The sequence below is a fragment of the Ictalurus punctatus genome, chromosome 2, assembly GCF_001660625.3.
Source record: "Ictalurus punctatus breed USDA103 chromosome 2, Coco_2.0, whole genome shotgun sequence".
Taxonomy (NCBI): domain Eukaryota; kingdom Metazoa; phylum Chordata; class Actinopteri; order Siluriformes; family Ictaluridae; genus Ictalurus; species Ictalurus punctatus.
This window is the reverse complement of record NC_030417.2, coordinates 35,269,316-35,294,834: the sequence shown is the minus strand read 5'-3', so window position 1 is coordinate 35,294,834 and position 25,519 is coordinate 35,269,316. Positions and strand designations below refer to the sequence as shown.

The window sequence follows — 25,519 nt, the reverse complement described above, 5'->3', positions numbered from 1 at the left end:
TTCAAGACCAAACGTTGCGTATAGACTGGGCTAAATGGAAAATGTTGCTCTTTTAACAAATTTAATCCCTTATTAATCTTGTTCAACTATTATTTTTAAAAATGCAGAAGTTAATACATTTAAGAAATTGTCTAAGACATCGTTTACAGAACATAAGTTCCTCAGTTTCAAAACTCTTGGCACATACTTGACTTTATCTTAGAGATGCACCGATAATCGGTATCAGCCGATAAAGGCTATTTTTCATGCTATGGGCTAATCGGCCGATAGTTTAAAAACATCCGATGATCGGGGCCAATTATATCCTGTCAATCAAAGGAGGGCGGGAAAACACATGGATTTCGTGCTGTGTGTAAAGACGATGTCTCTTGTGTGGAATGATAAAACTCCGGTTTGTAATCTCTGCACTGCTAAAATTTTACACCGGAAGTAAGTTTTACGACGCAGAAGTTTTGATGTGGGACTCAATCTCACTGTCCAGTTGTTGGGAAGATATTCCAGAAAGCTGAGGCCCATACCTCTTGAACAGCTGCCGTGAGGGAAGACCAGGTTTCGGAAATGATCGTGTAACTCCTCTTTATCTGGCGGTAAGGTGTAAGATGCTTTTGGGTAGGTTCGACGGTAATGCCGCTTTCTCTCCAAGCTCTGTTTCTTCTTTTCCTCTCTCTCTTTCTCTGGTTTCTCGTTCCATGCCTCTCTATATGATTAAGACATATTAGATTATACAGCATAATTAAGCAGCATGCACATATCATGATTAAACAACATACACAATAATTATTAAGCAAGCATTTGTACCATAAAATCATTCATTCAATCTTTCCTTTGTAGTGACACTGGGGAATAGCCATGATCATGTTTAATTATTCAAATGTTCCTGTATGAATCCCTGATCAACCCCGAATTCCTCAGCTACTCTATTACAACAGGTCAGCAAGTAGTTGTAGTTGCAGTGCCCTTTCCACTGCAGGTTCCATTACAGTATAAAAGGCAGAACTATCGGTATCGGCTGATATCACTTTGAATAATCGATTATCGTATCGGGTGAGAAATTTAGTATACATCTCTACTTTATCTCTGGGTGTGTGAGACAGAGCCTCCAGTGTGGCCGAGTCTACAAGGTGAATGAGGCAGAGCAGCGCACAACTGTGGTGCTCAAAGGTCAGTCTGAGACTGGATCCTCCCAAAAGCTGAGAAAAGAACAAAAAACAAAATAAAACACAGATGAATGCTCTCATTCTACAACATTAAATTCTATTGTAGTAACTTATACAGTGACTTCTACAGGAAGTCTAGTGATTATTCAGACTAGTCGCTGCAGCCCCAAACATAACTTATATGAAGTGTAACTGTATACAGATAAAGTTATTTAGTATTAATGTAATAAATCATTGTGTTTTTTGTTTTTCTTTAAAAAAAAAAAGATTAATTTTAGGTTTTACACACCACTGACATTTCAGGTAGTGCACAGCTTCAAATCTTAATGTACCTCAATATCGAGATTCAACCCACCGAGAACAAACAATAATACTCAGAAATAATCTTCCAGAAGCAGAGGCTAGTCTGGAGGAGAAGGTGGAAAGGCAAACGAGTGTTGGTGAGAGGAGTAGACTCCAGAGAGTTCTCCAGAAGGTATGTGCTCTCCACTTCAGTGGGAGGAGAAGTCCGCTTGTGGGACTTCAGATACTGGAGCAATTCCATCATCTGTACGGTTATAGACACTGTGTCGAAAACAAGCTCGGATTTTCATTTAGAGCCTAGTGTCAAGTCTAGAATAAACAATGTGTATAGGTATTTAGATTGTTTGTTACAATTGTTACCTTGGTTGTGCCGTATTGAACATCTCTTCAGCCCACCCCTTGCCCACTGTTTGGCAGAATATGGCTTTAATGTCACCAGTCGCCAGTTGCTGCCCGGATGTCTTTTCCTCAAACTGTGTAATCCATTTCTGCCCCCCTTCACACATGTTGGGTAATCGTTGAATAAGACCAGTCAGGTCCACGAAGCTCCAGGATGCATAATGCAGGGCTTTTCCTTTGACCATGAGGGGCATCTGACCTGGGGGTCGCTCATTCTGATGCAGGCCGGACTCGGACTGGGAGCGGGAATGCGATACTCTCCAAGCCTTTGTGACGCTTGGCTGGTATCTCGCTGGGGCTTTCAGGCTCGCTTTGTCCCGTAGTGCTCTAGTTTCACTGGACTCCACCTTTGTTGGAGGGGTGGCACCTGGTACTTCATCCTTGCTAGCGCCCAGTTCATTCTCTTCTTCGTCTTCAGTTTCGGTCCCCTCACTCTCTGTCCCCTCCTGTCCGTCTTCCATATCCATGTCTGAGCTCACCCACGTATTCTTCCACTGTTGAGTTTCTTTGTGCACTCGTGTTATGGCCATTGAGGCCTCCCTCATGCTTCTTAGCTGTTTTCCTGCCGACTGATTCAGTGCTTTTCCCCCTTTCCGCAGCCTCCCTGTTTCTTCCAGTTGGTGCTTGTTTGCCTTCTTTGCAGTCTTCGCCATCCGGAATGCTTGTCCTGCGAGCTCTTCCAATTTCTCCATTTTACCCGCACCGTATGATATCCCAATCTCCAGACGCTTAACTCTGCCTTCCAATTCCTTTTCTTCCTCTGTCACGTATGGGGTGAGCACCACATCCCCTTCTATACGGACCATTCGCCCCTCATTGTGTCTCGGCTCCCCTTCTCCTCCTCCTTTAGTGCGTGGAGCCTCTTGTCCTCCGTTTTCACCTCATGACTCTCTTTCACTCCTACGACCCCCCTGCTTCTCACTGGTATGGTGCTCCTCTCGGTCATGTATCTCCTCCGGTTTCCCATCTCTTTGCTTGCTTATTATTTGCTGTGTTTCTGAATCCTTCCTCCCTGGCCTCGGGGTGCTAGAGGGAAGCTCCCCTTGCCCCGGCCACACAGGAATGTAGGTCCAGTCTTTCATGTACTCCTGCAGTTCCCTCTCCCTTTCTTTGTTGCCTACATGTGGGAGGTCCAGCCACGGGTTTTCATCCTCGTGTCCAGTAGCTCCGCCTTCCATTTTGATTGGTTCTGTGCCCTCCCGTGTGGGATGCCTCATTCTTTGATATCTGGTGAATGTTCCCTGAATGTCCACCTCAGTCTCCTTCCATTCATCTTCTCTGTCCTCCGCCTCTTGCATCATATATAGCCCTGCAGGCGGGGCACATCTGAGAGGCTTCACCGGTGAGAGGAACTGAGGATTATATGGAGGGGGGGATGGAGGGGGGGTGCCTGGCTACCTGTGCTTCTCCCGTGGTGGCTCAGTTCCTACTTCGGCCCTTTCCTTCTAAATATCCTCCTTTATTGTTTTTGTTAAACTCAACTCCCTTACTTCTTTCTTCCTCTCTGCCATCTCTGCCCATTCCTTTTGTCTTCTGTCTTTTTCCCTTTCCTCCTTCCCTATATCTCAAAGCAGTCCACTATCTTCTTTTTTACATACATCTTTCCTTTGCTCTTAGTCCTTTTTCCTGTTCATTCCATATAGCTAATCTCTCCTTCATTATTTGGCATAGTTGTTCATCAAAGGTCCCCACCTTGGGCCATTTCCACTCACCACTGGTTTTCTCGCTCCATTTTTTACAATAATGCCTAATGTCTTTCTCATCTGTGTGGTGTTTGTTGATCACCCTCTCTATCAGGCTCAGCTCTAGCTTATGGTCTGCCATATTTTTGCATAGGTGCAAGTATTTATGTGTTTGCGTAGGTGCAAGTCATGTCTCACGCCCCTCAGCCTCTGGTGTCCTGTTGATGAATTACATGGGTGCCCTTCCCCTAAATTAGTCAGTCACAGTTATTCTTCACAGCCAAATGTTTCTCCCCTACCTTGTCCCGCTGTCCAGGCCCGCTTAGTTTACCTCCTGTCATACCGTTTAGTCCTGTTTCCCCTTCTGTCCTTACTCAGTCCGGCTTTCCTAGGGACTCATACACACAATATACATATCAATACATTTCATATAATATTTAATCTTAGCTTATACTTTTTCTTTTTTCTTTATCACCAACGCACGCACGCACGCTCACACACAAGTACCTGTTACACACATTCCTAGTATCACACACAATTGTTATTTCATACTCATTCACCGGGCACGCTTCTCCTGTCAGGTCCTTACCCTGAGTTGCGTTAACCCAGACCTGGGCCCAGGATTTCACCCCTCTCTGAGCAAACCTGAGTCTTTCATCAGTGGTATCAGGGGTCCCCACCAAGCAGCCGCCACCTCTCGTGGCTGGTATCTGGGGTTTAAGACCTCACTTCACCTGCCTTCTATTGCAGACATGAGTCTTTCATCAGTGGTATTGCAGGACTTTCACTCACTCTTCACACATGCACACAATTTAGTAAGTTCCATAAATTCAATTTCCACACTTTGTCAACTTTGTCCACGATTGTCTTACTCTTTTGCCTTTTCTCACTCTCTTTTTAGTTCACAGGATAGTATTTTCACCTTTACTAGTTTTCCAATTGCTATACTGGGACCTTTTGGAGACAAACTCAGCCTTCCTTCCCGCTCTGTGGCTTCTTACTCGTGGCAACAGAATAACTAATGCAGAACTTTGAAAAACAGGCGTCTGCTATGCCTTTTTCCCTAAACGGCCTATCTATTGTCCCTGGAGTGAAAGGTCCCACAAGCAGGATCTCAGACCTTTGGGTCTTAGCCCAGTCCCATCTGGGGTGCCAAAATGTGGATAAATTTTCTGTCCACTACACAGTTACAATTATAATTTGTTACAAAATTAAGGGTACTTACAACCAAGTGCCCGGATGAAGAGTAAAGTACCACACGGAACCAGAGAGTGAGGAAAAGCAAAGGTCCAAGTTGATTGTTTATTGTTGAAAAAAACCCAACTGAGTATCTGTGGGGCATCCTCAAACGGAAGATGGAGGAGCACAAGGTCTCAAACATCTACCAGCTCCATGATGTCGTCATGGAGGAGTGGAAGAGGACTCCAGTGGCAATCTGTGATGCTCTGGTGAACTCCATGCCCAAGAGGGTTAAGGCAGTGCTGGAAAATAATGGTGGCGACACAAAATATTGACACTTTGGGGCCAATTTGGACATTTTCAATTAGGGGTGTACTCACTTTTGTTGCCAGCAGCTTAGACATTAATGACTGTGTGTTGAGGTGACAGGAAATTTACACTGTTACACAAGCTGTACACTCACTACTTTACATTGTAGCAAAGTGTCATTTCTTCAGTGTTGTCACATGAAAAGGTATAATCAAATATTTACAAAAATGTGAGGAGTGTACTCACTTTTGTGAGATACTGTATATATAAACCGAGAGATTCAAGGCTCAGGAAACCTTTGCAGGTGTTTTCAGTTAATGAGCTGATCAGAAGTCTTCTCCGGTCCACACTACTGTATTATAAATTCTTTATTCTAATATTTTGAGATACTGAATGTTTGATTTCCATGAGCTGTAAGCCCATCAAGATGAAAACAGAATATATTGAAGTTTGACTTTTTGAAATAAATTACAGAAAAAAGGAACTTTTCCAAGATATCCGAATATTTTGAGATGCACTTGTATATCCTCATGTGTTAACTCTGTTACCAATAAGAGTGGGATTGAACTTACTCCTCACAAATGTTCTGGAAAACTCAGAGGAAGCATTGTTTGGGTTAACCTAGAGTTCAGGGTTTATGTCAGGTCAAGTTAATCTTGCTTTCAAGAATACCCCCTTGGTTTCTGTTACTCCTTTCTAACCCATGAGCCCACAGCAATAGTCCCACTTTAATTAAGCTGCAGGTATGTTTGTTTTGTAGCTCACAATAAATGTCCTGTGGCAACACAAGACATTTCAGTTTTATATTTTTAACTTTTTACCTCACATCCTCAATTAAGGACTAAAGTTACATTTCAGTTCTGTGTTTGGCAAAATGCTTAGCTAGGTCATGTGACCTAGACAATTAAGAGAATTAAGCACTTGGTCCAATCACATTCAAGGGGCAGTAAAATTCTAAATGCTGTCATCTGTTCGGCAGTCCAATTATTTACGCAACAGGCTCAGAAGAACATCAGGATGTTAAGAAATGCTTGAATACCTGTATATATAGGAGGTGCTCTCCAAGTAGTGGTGTGCTTGCAGTTGTCTGTTAATGGCAATGAGTTTCAACCATGTGGGGTTTGGTGTACTGTTGATATTGACAGTTGGACTGTCAGCATCACAATGGCCAGGATTGATGAATGTTCCTGCTGTATTTCAACCTAACAAGCCAGGTCTTCCTTCACTGCAAGCGATGGCTGGGTTGCCTTCTTGGTGGATGCAAAGTGGCCCCCAGAGTGGAAGCTCTGCAGTAGCCCCATTTGGATTACACCTTCAAAATTCTTCGGTTGCTCAAGATCGGCAAGTAATGTAGAGGCCGGTGAAGAAACTGACTTGGTGTTATCCAGCAGCACCACAAATCCCAACCCCACCAACACCAGTTAACTTCGTAAGACCGTGTGATGCTGTTCCTGTCCAGAGTGTAACAGCAAGGTGCAATGAGACTTCAGTGTACGTAGAGGTGAGAAAAGACCTGTTTGCTACTAGTGCATCCCTCAATACTACTGCTCTCACACTGGGAGGCTGTGCTGCCAAAGGGGTGGTTGTTCCTTCAAGTCCTTGTCTATGAATCACCATTGCATGACTGCAACAGCAAGTTGACTAAGTCTTCTATTGCTAAATACCTTAGTTTTGCTTTAAGCCCACCATCAGACCTCCATTTACACTTACTCCTCTCATTCAGGTGACTGCAAATGAGCTGGTCTATAGCTTCACCCTTGATAATTCTTCAGCGCCCTTAAGTAGTGCTCCCATTTTAAGAAGTCCTGGTGCTATGGTTTTCGTTGAGTGTCACTATCTGAGGTATCGTTTATTCCACAAAATCTGTTTGGGTTTACTTGGAAGGATGTGCTCATCTGTGATGGTCTTGTCTTGAATGCTTTCCAGATTCCACAATGTGAGCAGCAGTGCTCTCCTGCCTGCTTGGATTCCATATGCTTCTGCTCAAGCTGCTGAGGAACATCTCCTCTTCTCCTTGAGGCTCATGATGGGTTTGTATCATGGTTGGCTTGTAGCTTGCTTGTTTGAGGCTGGGTTACTAGTGAAGCTTCTCCTTGTAGATGACTGGATATCTGAAAGACCTTCTTATTACAACTACCAGCTGGGTGAGCTTATAAATATTGAGGCATCTGTAGTGCAGTTCAACCATGTGCCCCTGTGTGTCTTTGTAGACAGCTGTGTGGCCACTGCTGTCCCTGATACAAATGCAGTCCCCAGATATTCCTTCAGTGAGAACCATGGGTGAGTGAGGTTCATTTGAGCCTTTGTAAGCTGTCCTGAACACTCCTAACTTTGTTAACCCTTCCAGGTGCTTGATGCCAAGCTTACTCACTCCAGTTCCCACTTTATTCCCCAAACTCAAGCAGCTAAGCTGGGGTTTCAGCTGGAGGCATTCAAGTTTCAGCATGTGAACAGTAGCTGGGTAGGTGATGACTGTTTGGCCAGGGGTGATGGGCCTGTTTAGCTGTCAGACTAACTTGTTCTCCCTTTGTTGCCAGTTCAATATTGCATGCATCTTGAAGGCAGCAACAGCAGCATCTGCTGATGCTGAGCACAAGGCTTGTTCCTTCTCAGGCAATAGGTATGTTGCTGTGGCAGTGTTGGTACAGTGCAGATGAGCTGTGACTACTAACACTACTGTTTCTTCCTAGATGGACTGCTGCATATGGTGTTGACCAGGTATGCAGCTGTGGTTCAAGGAAGGGACATGATCTCTCATCAGAGCAAGGTATTTGGGAGAACCATGTTGTTCATGTCATTTCTCTTTGCAGTCTATGACCTGAAATGCCACTACACAACCTATGATTCTGTTGTATTTGTGGTTTTGTAACCTGTTCATGCACTTTACCTTTATTTGCGGGCTTGCAGCTGGAGAGAGAAGTGAGCCTTGGGCCGATCATGGTCCTGGAAAATGTCTGGTAGTCTAATAACTTTGTCTAAATAAAATTTTATAACTTGTATGTCTTGATACCTCATTACTTCTGACACACAACTGGGTATGCACTTGTCTTGTAATGGGCAGAGTGCAAGTAGGGACTCCAGCAAAACTAATTGACTGCATAACTAGGTGGGCTAGCCAGAAGATAGCTGACATTAAGGTGCCATCCAAACAGTCAACTTTTACCAGAACACTCCATGACTGTGGTACCTGAGAGAAAAGCTATTAACAAAAGGCTTAAATAAACAAAGATTTCCTCAGCCTGGACTGTTGTAATCCTGAACACCTAACTGGAAGGCTTTTACACCTTTATGGTTATTGGTGTTGTGGAATATTTCTAGCTTGGCACAGAATTGGTGTTTGAAGCGGTTGTTCCCAGTTGAATAGACTTAAAAGAATACTAAATGCTATGCTGGAATGTCTTTTCTTTTTCTAAATCTTACTTTCTTGAACTCCTGTTAAATGGGTAGGGGCTCACCACCCGTTGAAAAGGATCCTGGTATTTTTCTTGCAAGCTTCTAAATGATGCTTGTATCCACATAGATAAATCTGCTTTAGTGACTTTTGTAATGTAGTCTACCTGGGCATTTGCCATTGTGCATGGTTTTTAACTGTATAAGATTCCTGAGTTGAAAGACCACACTGGAAGCTCTATCTTCTCAGTGAACCTCCTACAACTTTGAATTATACCCCCACCCCAGGATTTGCAGCAAAGTTTAACGGCCAGGTCAAAGCTGTTTGGTTAATAGGCCCCAAATAATATACTTTAAATGAAATGCAATAAATGTCAATCAACTGAAGGATAAGCAATCGCTACAAATTAGTTTTGGGTGAACTACATTGATGTTAAATCCAGTGATGTATCTTGTTCCAAGAACCTCATTGCCATGGTGTTCAAAGATCTTCTTTCCAGGTGGACAAGCCCCTTACAGCTATTCATGTTGTAACTGGATTTATCTGGACAATAAGTTACATAGGATTTAATAGAAGGTATACTGCTGTTACATGGTTTTTTTTTTTTTTTTTTTAAATCACAATCTATGTCCACCATAATGTTTTCCCAAGTATATGTGGATTTACTGAAATAAAACCAATTGGGGAAAACCTGATCTGGTCCTAATTAAATATTAAGATTTAATTATTCATCCTCAGTTACATTTATTTATATATCCTTTATTTAACCAGAAAGATCCTGTTGAGATATCACAATCTCTTCTTCCAGGGAAACCTGGTCAAGATGGCAGCGCATACTTTCACACAGGGATAATTACAGAAAACAAGAGTAAAATCAAGAAAAGCAATATCTCTAGTTTAACTACATTTTGCAGATCTTTCCAGGCCCAGGGACCATGAAAAGAAAAATCATGTTTGCCAAATTCTGAGTATACCTTTGGGACTTTTAACTGAATGTGTGATTGAGATCTAGTTCAATGGCTATTTGTATAAAAAGTTAAGAGATTAGAAATATGAGGACAATTTACCTAGAAGTGCCTTAGCAATGAACATATGCAATTTCCTCCTATGATGCAATGAACATATGCAATTTCCTCCTATGATGCAAAGATGTCCATGCCAACGATTCATATGGTATACAGTGATGAGTACGTGAATCTGCACCACAAAGCATAATGCTGCATGATGGAGTCCAGTTTCCTTAATAAAGATGAAGTCGCATGCATATAGACAAGGTCACCATAATCAATTCTACTCTCCACTGTTTTCTTTCTAGCCTCACAAGGAAAACATTTTTTTAAACGATAAAAGAACCCCAATTTTGGTTTACGCTTCAACAGATTATCAATGTATACATTAAAAACTAGTTTTTCGTCCAACCATATACCAAAGTATTTATACGAGCTAACTCTTTCAATGGGGGTGCAGTAGTGAGTGCCTATGGAATGGGCAGCCTGCACATCTGGAAAGGCACCATCAATGCTGAAAGGTATATAAAGGTTTTAGAGCAACATGTGCTTCCATCCAGATTCCATCCCATCTTTACTTCTGAGAGACTCCGCCTCTAAAATACTTTTTTTATGCCCAATAATGTAACTGACCTTTTGCCAATTAATCTTGTTGCAAAATGTTCCTGCAGCTGTTTTTTTTTAGTAAACATTTACTTTCCCAGCCTTTTGTTGCCCCGTTCCAACTTTTTTGAGACGTGTTGCTGCCATCAAAGTCAAAATTACTTTATTTCTTCCTTAACATGGTACATTTCCTCAGTTTATGTTCTATTGTGAATAACATATGGGTTTATGAGATTTTCAAGTCATTGCATTCTGTTTTTATTTACATTTCACACTGTCACGTTTCGTGATGTAACGGAGATAAGGTAGGATGCAATCGCAGGTTAAACAGTTTTATTGAGAGACATGCAGGCAGGTAAATCCAAACAGTAAACCAAAACGTAATCCACAAACGTAATCCAGTAACATGCAAAGTTCAGACGATTGGCAAACAGGCTTACACAGGGCTAGGCAGGAATCAAGACTGTGGTCACGGAAAACAGGGTCGATCCACAAAACAGGAAACATAAGTTATGACTATGAACTGGGAGCGGAGAAACCAGCGTGAACTAAACAAACTGACTATAACTATGACTATGACTATGACTATGACTATGACTATGACTATGACTATGACTATGACTATGACTATATTTACTCTAGTCTATCCAAGTTACTTATCTAATATTCCGCACCGTGTGCTGGGAGGTGCACGGTATATATGCGGACATGATCAGTGTCATAAATGCGCACAGCTGAGGGCGATTCAGACACACGTGAAAATCCCAGCCAATGACAGAACAGGGAGGACACATTACAGAAACATAAACAAACACACGTGTCCAAATGTCACTACTGTCAACTACGGAAAAGCAGGTGCTCATGCATTCGTGCTTAGAGCATGCTGCTTCAAGGGGAAATTGTGACACACACAGCATCCAAACTTTTTTAGAATTGGCTTTATAGATGGACCCAGCCATAACCTTTATGGGGACAATGGCAAAGTTTTAATAAATCGCATCTTTTAAAAAAGGGAATGCATTATATGTTAAACCTCTGTGGGCCTGCCACATCTTCATTTTGTACCACTGTCACAGCAGAGGTGGTCTCTTCATCTACATCCTACAGTGCAAATTACTAATGATGTTTGGTCTAGCAAACAGAAACAACAACTGAACACAATAATCACTTACAACTGTGGCAGGATGTGCTGTTGCAGAAGGGTCAATTCAATTCAATACAACGTGTCCATCAGCAACTGTAAGAAAATGAAATCAGATGCTCAATGTACATTCTCAAACAAATACAACTAATATACAAAGACATAAGGATCATCATGATTGTTTAAGGTTAAATCACTTAAAGCGCTGGGGGTGGGGGGAGAGTTCTAATTTGCTACATAAACATTTTACTAATCCACTAATATCATGAGAGACAGCCGACTCTGATGAACTGCCCCCTTGATTAAGGGACAATGCCAGCTCCTCAGCCTAAATGAGTGAAGGTGCTGGTGGTCCCCCACCCATTTCACAGGCCTCTGCCTTCTTCAAGCATTTACTCGATCCGTTAGTTTTTTTTCCATGCCACCTCTCTGTCTGATGCAGCAGTGTTACTTTTTTTTTTTCACTACAAGTGGCTTAGTTCCCTCATAAGCATGCATTAAAACCTATAATTCTGCTTTGCTAAAGTATGTGGATCACCTTTTCTCTTTTCTTGATATGCTTCTGATGATTTGATCATCAATATATATATATATATATATACACACACACACACACACATCCATCCATCCATCTTCTATACCGCTTATCCTTTCTCATGGGGAACCTGGAGCCCATCCCAGGGAGCATCGGGCACAAGGTGGGGTACACCCTGGACAGGGTGCCAATCCATCACAGGGCACATAATATAATATATATAATATAATATCTATCTATCTATCTATCTATATCTATATATCTATCTATCTATCTATATATATATATATATATATATATATATATATATATATATATATATATATATATATATATATTATATGCATCTCTCTCTCTCTCTCTCTCTCTCTCTCTCTCTCTCTCTATATATATATATATATATATATATATATATATATATATATATATATATATATATATATAATTTTTTTTATTTATTTCTGAAATACTGATATCTTTTAGAAGTTCAATACTACTGAAGATAAATGTGATATGTAACTGTGCCCAGTAGAGGTCCTTTGAATCAAACCATTTTCCTTTTCTTCGGTCACCATGGGCCACCAGTGTATTCAAGGCCCAGTAACTATTTGGCACATGAATAAGGTTCCCAGACGTCCTTTATAATAGATGATTGTCCTGATTGACCTGTTCAATAAGAGACTCGATCTGTCCCATGTTCTTAAACACATCAGTTTATACATTCAGTTCCTTTTACCTCACAGTTCCCCTGAGGTGAGTATGGTGTGTTGTTGTTGGTAGTGGTGGTGTTTTAATATTTTCTTAATGTTCTGATCTGATTAGATATCTGACTGAAAAAGGGTTTACCTGAATTCACACTAGAACTGTGTACTGTGTACTGTCACTTACGGTGCCCATTGTCCTGTTTTTAGTAGTTACTGTATTGTTGTGTTGTCTGCATGTGCACTTTATGTAAAAATGTGTAGATCTTATTTAGTTCTGTGTCATCTCATGTGGTTAGTGTGTTGTTTTATGTAGCACCATGGTCCTGGAGTGTCACTGTTTAGTGTACCAGCTGTATATGGTTGAAATTACAATAAAGCCACTTGAACTTGATGAGCATTAACTGATAGAAATACACAATATGACTAATCTTAATCAATTAAGTGCGAATTAGCTTAATCGTGCTGATACTGTAATATCCCATCCACTTTCAGAGATTTTGGACTGAAGGTTAACATTATTAGCTAGATTTATTTTATAATTAAAAATATGATAGTTTAAAATGTAAAAACTCTAAGTAAACACCATGTCAGTCTATCCTATATGCTATTCTAGTTCATACATATGATATCATTAATTTTATTTTTAAGTTTTGTTTACTGTGTGTGTGTGTGTGTGTGTGTGTGTGTGTGTGTGTGTGTGTGTGTGTGTTTGTGTTTTTAAAAGGAAGGGTTCAGTTTGCCAAAATTTAAACTTTAATATAATGTAACACAACGTAATGTCTGTAAAAGCAAGTTGCTCTTGGACGTCTGTCAGGAAGCCACGGCTAAGCTCAGGGTCAGGTTGGGGAACATCGAGGAATCTAAGGCTGTGAGTGATATCCAGGTGAAGAGCTTATCTTCACACATTTCCTCTGGTTTATTCAGTGCGACACATTCCGGTGGCAGCACAGCACCATCAGCTTTGACCACAATCTTGTCAGAAGGCCTGGCTTGAATTGCTGCTGAAATCTTCTACAAGATTCACAGTGACTTTAATGTCACCAGAAAACCTGATATGTAAAATGAAGCAGGTGAAGCTCGGGTAAGCGATGCTGATGCACACTACTCCTAACTCAAAATAGCTTCTCAGACTTTTTCACAAAGCTCAGAAGACTTTTTAGACTCAGAAAGAAACAGTCTAAGCCTCCAAACCTGCAGGCTGATGTTTACCGATGCACCGGTCTCACTGAGAAGATTTCAGTTTTATTTGTGTGTGAGGAGCTGCTGGCTAAGTCCATCTCTTCTAAAGCATCTTAGCAAGGTCTGCTGTATCTACAGCCATGTAAATCTGGTCATTGGATCGTTTCCAAGAGAGAAAAGACAGACGAGTCGCTCAGGTGGTAGAGCGGGTAGTCCACTAATCGTAGGGTTGGCGGTTCGGCCCACATGACTCCACAAGTGTCCTTGGGCAAGACAAGGACGAGTTGCCTCCATTGGCAAGCTAGAGCCTTCCATGGCAGCTCTGCTACCATTGTGTGTGAATGAGAATCGGCTTACCCTGACGGTGTTCACATAATTGCAGGAGACTTTAATAAGGCGAACTTGAAGACTGTACTCCCGAAATTCTATCAACATGCTAAGTGTTTTACTAGAGGGGCGAACACTCTGGATCATGTTTACTCCAACATTAAGCATGCGTATAGAGCCATACCTCTCCCCCACCTCGGCCAATCAGACCATCTCTCCCTCCTGCTCTCCCCTGCCTACACCCCCCTCAGACGCAGTGTCAAGTCCACTATAAAGACTGTTACCACCTGGCCTGATGATGCATTCTGCAAACTACAGGACTGCTTCGAACAGACAGACTGGGATTTGTTTGAACATCAAGAGCTAGAAACATTAACAGGAACGGTACTGGACTATATCAAGTTCTGTATCGGAAATGTGACTGTGGACAAAAACATTCGGGTTTTCCAAAACCAGAAACCATGGATGACCAAACAGGTCCGCACACTACTCAAAGCCCGCGACGCTGCCTTCAGGTCTGGTAATAGAGCTCTGTACAGAGCCACTCGTGCCAACCTGAAAGGTGGTATTAAGGAAGCTAAGTCCAGCAAAAATAAACGGGAGGTGTGGCAGGGCATACAGAACATCACGAACTACAGAGGCCGTGATGCGACAACAGGACACCTGAGTGCGATGCTGGCAGAAGAGCTAAATTGCTTCTTTGCTCACTTTGAAACATCACAACAACAGCACTCATCTGCTCCAGCCTCACCTCCACCCTCATCTGGCCCCCGTACCCAGTCCAGCCCTGCCTCCATCCCCTCCTGGTTCCTGCACCACTCTACTTACTGTGAGGGAACACGATGTTAGACGGATGTTTCTGGCAGTGAACCCCAGGAAAGCTGCTGGCCCAGACGGTGTACCTGGGAAGGTGCTCAGATCATGTGTCCACCAGCTTGTCCACATCTTTACCAGAATCTTCAATCTCTCCCTGGCCCAAGCAGTCATCCCGGCCTGCCTAAAATCAGCCATAATCATCCCAGTGCCAAAAGAAGTCGCCCACCACTAGCCTGAATGATTATCGTCCTGTGGCCCTCACTCCAGTTATCATGAAATGTTTTGAGAGATTGGTTCTTCAGCACATCAAGGAGTACCTCCCCCCCAGACTTCGATCCTTATCAGTTTGCTTATCGCGCAAACAGATCCACAGAGGATGCTATCGCCGTAGCTGTCCACTACGTGTTGAGACATCTAGAGCAGCAACAGAGCTACGTCTGGATGCTTTTTGTGGATTACAGTTCGGCTTTTAATACAATAATTCCGGACATTCTCATCACCAAATTGGTCACCCTTGGCCTCCCCCGCCTCACATGTGCCTGGATAAAGGACTTTCTCACCAACCGGTCTCAGACAGTGAGACTCGGACCCCACCTCTACTCCACTTGCACGTTGAGCACAGGTTCTCTACAGGGCTGTGTGTTGAGCCCCCTCCTGTACTGTCTCTACACATACGACTGTAGTCCAGTCCACAACAATAATCTTATCATCAAATTTGCTGACGACACCACAGTGGCCGGACTCATCTCAAAAGAAGATGAGGTAGCCTACAGAGATGAGGTCCTAAACTTTGCAGCCTGGTGTTCAAAGAACAATCTGGCTCTAAACACCAAGAAAACCAAGGAACTCATTGTAGAATTCAGGAAGCACAACACTGAGCTGGCCCCCCTTTTCATTAATGGTGAGTGTGTGGAGAGGGTCCACACCTTCCGGTTTCTTGGCGTCCTTATGTCTGCAGACATCTCCTGGACGGACAACATCACAGCGGTTATCAAGAAGGCTCAAACGCGGCTACACTTCCTGAGGGTTCTCAGGAAGTACAATCTGGACTCCAATCTGCTGCTGATCTTCTACCGCTCGTCCGTCGAGAGCCTGCTGACATACTGTATCACGGTGTGGTACGGTAGCTGCACCGCAGCAGGCAGGGAGAGGCTTCAGAGAGTAGTAAGAGCAGCACAGAAGATCATTGGCTGCCCTCTCCCCTCCCTGATGGATATTTACACCTCCCGTTGCCTCAGCAGAGGAAAAACCATCATTAAGGACAGTTCTCACCCTGGCTTTGATCTGTTCAATCTGTTGCCCTCAGGGAGACGTTACAGGTGCATCAAAACAAGGACTAATAGATTTAAGAATAGTTTTTTTCCCAAAAGCTATTACCATTCTAAACACATACATGTACTGAGTTCACAGCATATGTATATAGTGTCTCAAAACTGTGCATTTCATAGTACCTCCCCCATCCGCCCCAATATCTTGTTTATTTATCTTGTTTATTTATCTGTTTATTTATCTTATTTATCTGTTTATTCTTCTTGTTTATTCTATGTACATGTTGGCACAGAACAAAAAAAAGGAGTGGCTCTTAATTTCATTGTACATGTGTATAGTGACAATAAAAGGCATTCATTCATTCATTCATTCATTGATTATCACTGGTCAGCATGATCGACCTAGTCGGAACAGCGACATTCCTGATCATGGAAGGTCCTCAAATCCAGGATCAGGAGAAGAAAAAGCAGATTTCATATTGACTCACTTTTGCAGTGTAATTTAATCAAAATGCTTCAGTGGAAACATGTGGAGAGCTGTTTCTTTAGTCAAGTGTTCTGAGGATAAATAGAAATTAATCTTCTTAACGAAGCTTAGACACATAAGGGCACAATAACAGGGAGCTTAATGTGTTTCTCAATGTTAAGCTGATTATTTATAATTACTTAAACAGTTTTTATTTTACAAAAATGAGGTGAATTATGTCGCTTGGAAAAAAAGAAAGAGTCGTTCAACTCTTACTGGTCAACCGAGCTAAATGATCCGACTCACTGAATAGAGCCGTGTGAAGAAGGTTCCGCCCACTTCCTTGTTCGTCATCACGTAAAACTACGTTCTGTTCGAACGTGGCAGCGCCAAAAGCTGGTTATCCGCTTCGGTGGATGTTCCTTCGGATGAGAATTCCCAGGCAAACTGGACATTTTGAGAGCTATGACGACGCGGTAGAATCTAGTAAGGATTATATATCAGCTAATCCTTCTCTTTCCGAAGTCTAAACCAAACTGGAGGACATGACAGCTGCGGTAAGATTACTAGCAGCTACTTGTTTAGCTAACTTCTGCTAGCCAGACACCCCCCCCCATATTAATGACTGCTGGCAGACAAGATACTGATTTAAAATGTAAAAAATGAACTGCAGAGATGTTTTATTTTTTCTTTTTCCTCTCCTTGTTTAGGCTTGCAGCATGTGGAGAGGACTTTTCAGCGTAGGAGAAGACCTGGATGATGAAGTGTGTACATTTTGTGTTTAAAGACATGACAAACATGGTGTTAAGAACTCAAAACTCACACCTGAATTAATATATTATACGTGTCCTCCTCCTCCTCATGTATTACACAGTGTAGCGTCTTTCCCTGCTTTATACATCATTTAAACCTTCTTTCTACCTGAATATCATTCTGTATATTCTCAGGTCCATCACAGGTTCTTGTTAACTTATGATTTGAATCAGGTGTGTTAGATCAAGCTGATATTACATGACCAGCTTTTAATCTAGCACATCTAATTCGGCTCAAATACCTGGCTTAATTAGCTGATGAGTTAAAGCAGGTGTGTTGGAATAAGGGAAAAGAGAGCTGGCTTGTAATGGTTCTTGTTCCAACATGTGTGGGCCCTTGTGGTAAGGGCCCTTCTAAACAGTCATTATTGAACAGATTAACTGATGGAGACAGCTCCCAGGACTCTGAATGTGAACTATAGTGCTGTTCAGATTGGATTAATTTATCAGGGGGGGATGTCTGTGATTTCCAGTGGTGGCTTAGTGGTTAAGGCTCTGGGTTACTGATCTGAAGGTTGGGGGTTCAAGCCCCAGCACTGCCAAGCTGCCACTGTTGGGCCCCTAACCCTCTCTGCTCCAGGCTGACCCTGCGCCCTGACCCCAACCTCCTAACATGCTGGGATATGAGAAGAAAGAGTTTTTCTGTGCTGTACTGTATACGTGACCCCTAACTCATTATCATTACTCCAGGACCTCATGTAAATTGTCTGAATAGGGCTTATATGTTTTGAATTTAATTGACGGTATTAATGAAGTAAACAAATCCATGATAAATCCATGTTATAAAACATCAATGAGTGATGCATCGTCAGATCCGCTGACAGATTCGATCGGTTTGATTTATTGCGTTGAATTTTGTGTTGTGCTGTAGGACTTGCTGGAAGCTGACTGGACACGTGCGTCAGCTTCGGGGTCATCTGCAGTTCCAGCTTGTGCACCCTTAGAAGAATCACATGCAGTTTGTGCCCATGATGCACAGCAGAGCTCCGCTGCGCCATCAGCCAGCTTCTCAGACAGGAGTTCAGTGCCATGCTCAGATCTTTCCAAATCCCGACCTGTGAAAGGTTTAAGAAGCCTGGCCAACCCTGCCTCTTCATCTGTCTCCTGCTCTGTCCCTCACACACATGCAGGTTCTCCGGCTTCTCTTCAAGCACCTTTTGGGGGCTCTGATGCAATCTCATCTCTGCGACCTCCTTCAAATTGTCCACCTGTCCATTCAAACCCTCAATCTGGCATCTGCCATGTTCCCAAGAAAGACATTCCAGCTCAGGATGACTTTGATGACTGGGATATAGACCTGGAGGAGTTGGACGAGTGTGTTCCTCAGAAAGTTTCTGCTCCAGACAAAGACATTGAACCCGACAGCATTTCCCCAGCTAAACGGACGAGATTATCAGGTGTTCGTGAAGATGCACCAGTTGTAACTTCTCTCCGAGGATTCTGCAACACTACACCAAAATCCGCACCCCCGCAGTCCTTTATTCGTCCCCCATGTTCTAGTACACTTTTCCCACAAAACTCCCGGCAAGCCCCTGTACCTCCAGCCTGCCGCTTCACCAGTCCAGTGACTCCTGGACCTATGAGAGCGACATCTCTGTGGCAAAGAGGAGCTGTTACTCCTCGAGCAGAAAATCGCTCTTTATTCCAGGCTGTATCTCCTGCTCCGTTGACTCCCCAAACACCACGTCCTCTCCACATGCCTGTCCTGACTAATCACCTGGTCCAGCTGGTGTCCGCAGCCAGTAAGACGCCTCGGAGGCCGAGGAGCGATTCCGGTCATCCCAAAATGCGTCGGTTTCCTGGTCCAGCGGGTGCACTGCCGCAACAGGTGACTCCTGAGAGTCTGGGCTTTAGCTCACTTGATCGATTTTACTGAAATGTGGGAGGTGTTCAAGGCAGAAGGTTTAAATAGTTCTGTTAGTTGAATAAAGGTTTTTGTTTGTGCATTCCTTTTTTTTTTTTTTTTTTTTTTTTTTTTTTTTTTTTTTAATTACACAGATCAGTGGGCGGGGTCTGGATGACATTGTTGTGGCAGTTCCACAGACACCAGCACACGGGGCTGTGGCTCGCACACGCAGTGAGGTACTATGCTACATACGTTATCACACAAACTTTGTACATAAGCCTTTCTGTAGAGCATTGTTCTTATAGTCTCAGTCCCACTCTCTTCCTAGTTTTCTCCATGGTATGACAGCTACCAATCAGGGAACCCAACAGAGTGTGTGTGTGTGTGTGTGTGTGTGTGTGTGTGTGTGTGTGTGTGTGTGTGTGAGAGAACAGGTCCCAAGCTCTCAAGTAAATGAGGAAGAGGAGTTCAACGTCGGTCCGTGGGCAGCAATGAAGGCTGAGATGGGATTGGATGAGAGAAACCCTTCCTGTTTCCTCCATTCCTACAGCGTTGTCATGGTGCTGCGGAAAGTAAGCAAAACATTCTAACTTGCTGTCCTCATTGCAAAATATAAATATGCTCTAATTGCAGATATAAATTATTTGTCAGGCTAATTCATAGTTGTTAATTCGTTAGTGTTCCAGAGACCTTGGTGTTGTGTCTAATTAGATTTTTATTTTCTGTTGTTTTTCTTTCTTCTTTGCTTCATGACTCTTCTGCTCCTTTTGTTACTGATTTGAACAAATTGTGTTTCTTAGGCGGCGTTAAGACAGCTGTCCAAGAATAAGGTGCCTAACATGGCGGTGGTGTTAAAGAGCATTTTACACACCCATGCCGATGCCAAAGCAGTGTTCAGGGACCCCACGGGTAAGACGTGTGTGTGATGATATAATAAAATATAAAAAATTTTTTAAAATAAAATACAATATAATAAAACTGGCACCCTGTCCAGGGTGTACCCCGCCTTGTGCCCGATGCTCCCTGGGATAGGCTCCAGGTTTCCCGCGACCCTGAAAAGGAGTAAGCGGTTGAGGATGGGTGGATGGATGGATGGACAATATAATAAAAATGATATCTAATAAATAAAATATAATAAAAATATCAAAAAGTACAATATAATAAAAAAATAATATAATCAAATCTAATAAAGAATATAATACAGTAGAATGTAAAATATAATACAAATAGTCAAATATAATAAAAATAATTTATAATAAATAAAATGTAATAAAAATAATTTATAAATAAAGTACAATATAATAAAAAAATTATATAATGACAAAATAAAATATAATATAATGAAAAAAGAATACATAAACAAAATATAACAAAATATAATCAAAATAATTAGATTATATAATAAAAAAGAATATAATAAAATACAGAAAAAATGTTTAATATAATTAAATTTTTTTTATAATAAAATATAATATAAAATCATATAAAAAATGTTTGACTTTCATAGGTAGTGTTCCTACACCTTAGCATTGTGTCAAAGTGAAAATATTTGAGCAGGTTAAATCTAGGGTCATATTTCCAATGCTAAAATTCTTCCTAAACAACAATCATGGCTTAGCGACTGTAATTAGATACAGGCACACCTTTCAGGATTTAACAAAAGTGCTTTGCGTACTTCTAATTCTGACAGCCAGCCAAAACTAACAAAATGTGGAAAATGTTTTAAAAGCATTTAAATATTTGTTCAAAACTACAGTTTAAGGTATATGTTAAATGAAAGGTATGTGTGAATGATGATTATATTTAATAATAATTTTTCCTTTAATTTTCACTATAGCCAGTTGTGTTTTTATGTCTGCTTATATTAGCAGTTTTTTATATGGCTGTTTATATTATCCTCACCAACTTCTGTAAACAAACACATAACCTCAGGTGGCAACAAAAATCCCCCACAATGGATTTCAGGCATTTTGCCCCCAAATTAAACCAACATTCAGAAACCAGTTGGGGGAAAAATGAGTACACCTTTCCTACTTCCACAACCATTAAGAGAGTAATTAGTAGCCAGGTGTTACAAATAAAATGAGTAAGATTGGTTCATCATTAAGAAGTGTGATTGCCTCTATAATAGCAGAAGTTTTGGTAGTTTAGTGTTCTGGAGCTCTCAGGTGTGTGTCTACGCTATGCCAAAAAGGAAGGACATCAGCCATAATCTCAGAGAAGTAATTGTTGCTGCTCATCAATCTGGGCAGAGTTATAAGGCCATCTCCAAACAATCTGATCTTTCATCATTTGTAAATCGAGAAGGATTGTTTACAAACGGAGAGATTTCAAGACAGACTGCCAATCCTCCCTTGGGTGGGTGTCTCGGCAAATTCTCCAAATTCCAAGGTCAGAAAAACCCAAAAGCTACATCATGTGACATATAGGCCATTGTAAGCACATTAAATGTTTGTTCATGACAGCACGAATACTGAACAGTTATGTCTTTCATGGAAGGGTGGCTAGGAAAAAGGCCTTCTCTCCAAAAAGATTATGGAGCGTGAACAAACCATGAAAGTTCTGGAACAATTTCCTTTGAACTGATGAGATTAAGATGGAGGTTTGGTCATCGTGCACAGCACTATGTTTGTTTGCCAAAAACCAAACGCAGCACATCACCACAAATACCTTACACAAACTGTCAAGCATGGTGGTTGGTGGAGGGGTAATGTTCTGACCATTCACCACTGAAAGCATCTGCTGGAAATCAGCTCCATCTGTATTACAGCTGTTTACCTACAGTCTTTTTTTCCCTCCCTGTACATTGTCACACTTCTGATGATTTGCAAATGTATTCATATTTGATCTAGGTGAGATGCAGGGTACAGTTCACAGACGGTTGCTGGAGGAGAGACAAGGAGAGCTGAAGACTGGCGCAGTGCTGCTGCTCAAACAAGTAATATACCACTGCTTAGATCATACTGCCTTACTCACCATGTGATCCCTAGAATTCTTAAGGAATCGCCGTGATGCTCTTGCCTAGGTGGGCGTGTTCTCCCCCTCTAATCGGAACCACTACCTGAACGTAACACCCAATAACCTTCTTCGAATCTACCCTCCTGACGGAGCAGTCCACGCCTCCTCCCAGCATTCTCAGCCTGCACTGGTTAGATTTGCACTCTTCAAGATATTTTTGATTAATATTCATTGTTCAGCAAAGTTTTGCTGATGTATTTTTTGCTGATGTGTTGAATGAAAATATAGGAACCTGCTGGATTACTGCATTGTGTGTCCTCCAAGCCTGAAGGGGGCCCCATATCTCAGATGGAACTGCATTTTGATGATGATGATGAGGAGCAGGAGCAGGGCAGCGTCCCAGCTAATGGGGTGGTCCAGTCTACTACACGACCTGACTGCTCAGAGGATGCTCAATGGGATGCAGGTGCAGTGATCTCGAGAAACCAAGTGTGTTGTATCAATCAAACACTTGCGCCTTGTTTGTGATTTACTGCATAAATCCTTTTTTTTATTTTTTAAAATTTTTTTTAGTCGGATCGTTTACATTAGCGGTGTCCAATCTTATCCGCAGAAGGTTGGTGTGTGGGTGCAGGATTTCATACCGATCAAGCAGGAGCCCCACCTGATTCCACCTGTTTAATCAGTTAATTTTGGTTTTCAGTAGACTCGGGTGTGGTTTCTGCTTGGTTCCGCCCTTTCCAGATAACATTGGACACCCATGATCATTTCACCGTGGCCTTTATCTGACACGTACTTCTGAGCCGAACCGCATGCACAAAAAACAAACAAACCTGGTTATCACTAGAAAATCAACCTGTTTAGACAGAAAAGAACTTTTTTTTAAATAGTGATTTAGAGAAACTGGCTGCATGTGAACCCGCATATTTGCCTACTATATAGTATGCGAAAAGCAGTACGCCAGAGGGGCAGTATGTCCGAATTCTAAATATACGAGAGACAGTAGGTGAGAAAAACCCGGATGGCGTACTATTTCCGACATGATTTTGCAGTATGCAACCGATGGACACTACACGAGTCAAACAATCCCACAATGCAACGGACTGGTGCGGACGAGCTCAGAAAAAAAAAAAAACTGCAGAAAACCACGTCGGCTCTTTTTAAGTATTAAACCTCGGTTAAATACAACTTGTTAAACAAGTTAACAATTTATTCGGGTATTGTTAAAGATTTTTGTGTTTATGATGACGTCGAAGGTCACATGACAATGTGGCGGATGTAGTATGTCCGGGATTGCAGTAAGTTGTAAGTCGCTTTGGATAAAAGTGTCCGCTAAATGAATACATGTAAGTAACATGAAAATGAAAGACGTTTCAATCCAGATAGAAACTGGTCAGTGTTCTACATGTAAAGCCAGTTATAGTAAGACATTTGTTTCTATGGTAACAATCAACGAATCCAGTCAAGTACATACATCTTTAGAGATTCGATGTTGTATAACAATGGATTTGAGTCATTTATTTATTTATTTATTTATTTATTTCCCCATTCTACTTTGTTAAACACAAGAGGGCGGTAGAGGGCAATTTTATAATATGCGTCCAAATCCATGCATTAATTCCATGAAGTCTGATGAAATTATTAGACCCTCGTTAAAGGTGAACATCTGTGAAACAAATGTCGTGCATATGTTTCTCAATGCTGATTAATGCTCATCTGCTTGTGTCATGCAGATGATCTTGACGAGCTGCTTGGGGAGTTGCCTGTCGAGTCTTACTCCGCCTGACGCCGACACCATTAATATAGAAATGTGCCAGACCACAGCAAAATGGCACAGCCGAACATGCTTTTTGTTCAGTTTGTGTTTGTATAGAAGCTGTTGTAAGATATGTACATAATCAGAAAACAGTCATCTGGACGAGGAGATGAATAAATGTTCGAGTTTGAACTGTCTACTAGGGTTTTTTTTTTTTTCTTCTTCTTCTTCTTCCCCTCCTCCCCCAACCCGAGTATTGTAGGTTTAATTCTTCCTGGTTAAATAATAATACCAGATGAGTTCATTCTATCTTAACATCATGGTTTTTCTTTTGCGCACCAACACTGACAGGTTACTCAGGCATTAGCAGTGCTGTGTGAATGAATTCTCAGTGCGTATATGAATGAGATCTGTGTGTTGACAAGTGTAATATTTGAGCTGTCATACAGACAGGTGTGCTGGTGTAGGTTTCCATGGTTACTCCATCCTGCGCCCTTGAATTTAAAGAGGTTCTCGAGACAAAAGTCTGACAGCTTGATCCACTTGCGAAGACATAACAGGTCTTTCAAGGTCACTGGAGAATGGTTTTAATGGACTTTATTCATGTCAAAACCCTGTCCTGTGCTGATCCGCGTGTTGAATAAGGAGTATTGTGGTGGTGATATATTTACTTATTTAATTAATAATAATTATTTTTTTAACATATGGCTGTCTCTATAACTCTCTAGCCTTGCACTTTTTACTTATTTATGTATGTATTTATTTTTTTGAATTATTACGTTTTATTTTTTTATATAGCCAACTCTCTAGCCTCGCTCTTATTTATTTCTTTGTATATTTAAATTATTTTTTATATGGCCGTCTCTCTAGCATCGCCCTATTTAGTTATTTATTTATTTTTGTTTATTTTTATTGTTTAACATTTAAAAAAAAAAAAAATATAGCCGTCTATAACTCTAGTCTTGCTCTTTTTTCCCCCCTTTTCTTTTTTTCTTTTCTTTTCTCTCCCTCCCCTCATGTTTTCTCATCTTGCTCTTGTTTCTTCCTACTCCTCATGCAAGTTATCATGTCTTTCACCCCCCGATGAGGCGTATTCCCACTTGTATGATGTTATGTAATTATATATAATTGAATTAATGACCGTAGTGTCATCCCATTCACACTTCTTGTTTTAACTCTTCAGACCAATGGACAGAGATTGATGGACTGTAAATGTTGGAGTGTTTTGAGAGGAAATCAGTGAACGAGGCACTGCCAGATAGTGAAAGTTTGTCTTCTACCTGTAAGACATACTTTTCAAAAATGTCTGTGACCGAGCCCAAACATTGTAGTAATAAAAATGGTTTTGCTTTGATTAAGTTAATGGACAGACTTTTTGGGTGTTGCTAAACCGTTTATTTGAACTTTTTTGCCGCTGCTCAGAATGACGGTTTAATTAAACTGCTAATTCCACGACCAAAGTGTGTCTCACAGGTTTATAAAAAAAAAAAAAAAAAAAAAAAAGTGCCATTTTCTCTGCAGAAACATGTCCCTTGAACTTTAATGAGCCTCAAGATTCAGCACAGAGAATCCCAGGCTCAGACAGGAACGATCAGAAAGTAATCTGTAAAGTAATCATGCTTTCAAAAGGGCTCCATTTTCCATACAGGCAGAAGAAATGTATTTGTTCTTGGTCACGTCC

The 25,519-nt window shown here is 41.5% G+C and overlaps 1 protein-coding gene and 1 pseudogene across 1 annotated transcript; both read left to right on the top strand.

Annotated features, from left to right (window-relative positions):
- The first annotated feature begins 4,896 nt into the window (after window positions 1-4,896).
- Window positions 4,897-8,028, top strand: LOC128628758 (zona pellucida sperm-binding protein 3-like; annotated as a pseudogene).
- Window positions 8,029-16,805: 8,777 nt separating this feature from the next.
- hrob (homologous recombination factor with OB-fold) lies at window positions 16,806-25,201 on the top strand. Its single transcript, XM_017458658.3, has 10 exons — window positions 16,806-17,023; window positions 17,177-17,230; window positions 18,150-19,106; window positions 19,277-19,360; window positions 19,559-19,696; window positions 19,925-20,033; window positions 21,977-22,062; window positions 22,150-22,272; window positions 22,371-22,548; window positions 23,816-25,201. The coding sequence occupies exons 1-10, from the start codon at window positions 17,012-17,014 to the stop codon at window positions 23,866-23,868; spliced, it is 1,794 nt and encodes a 597-aa protein (XP_017314147.1). The 5' UTR covers window positions 16,806-17,011; the 3' UTR covers window positions 23,869-25,201.
- Window positions 25,202-25,519: the final 318 nt, after the last annotated feature.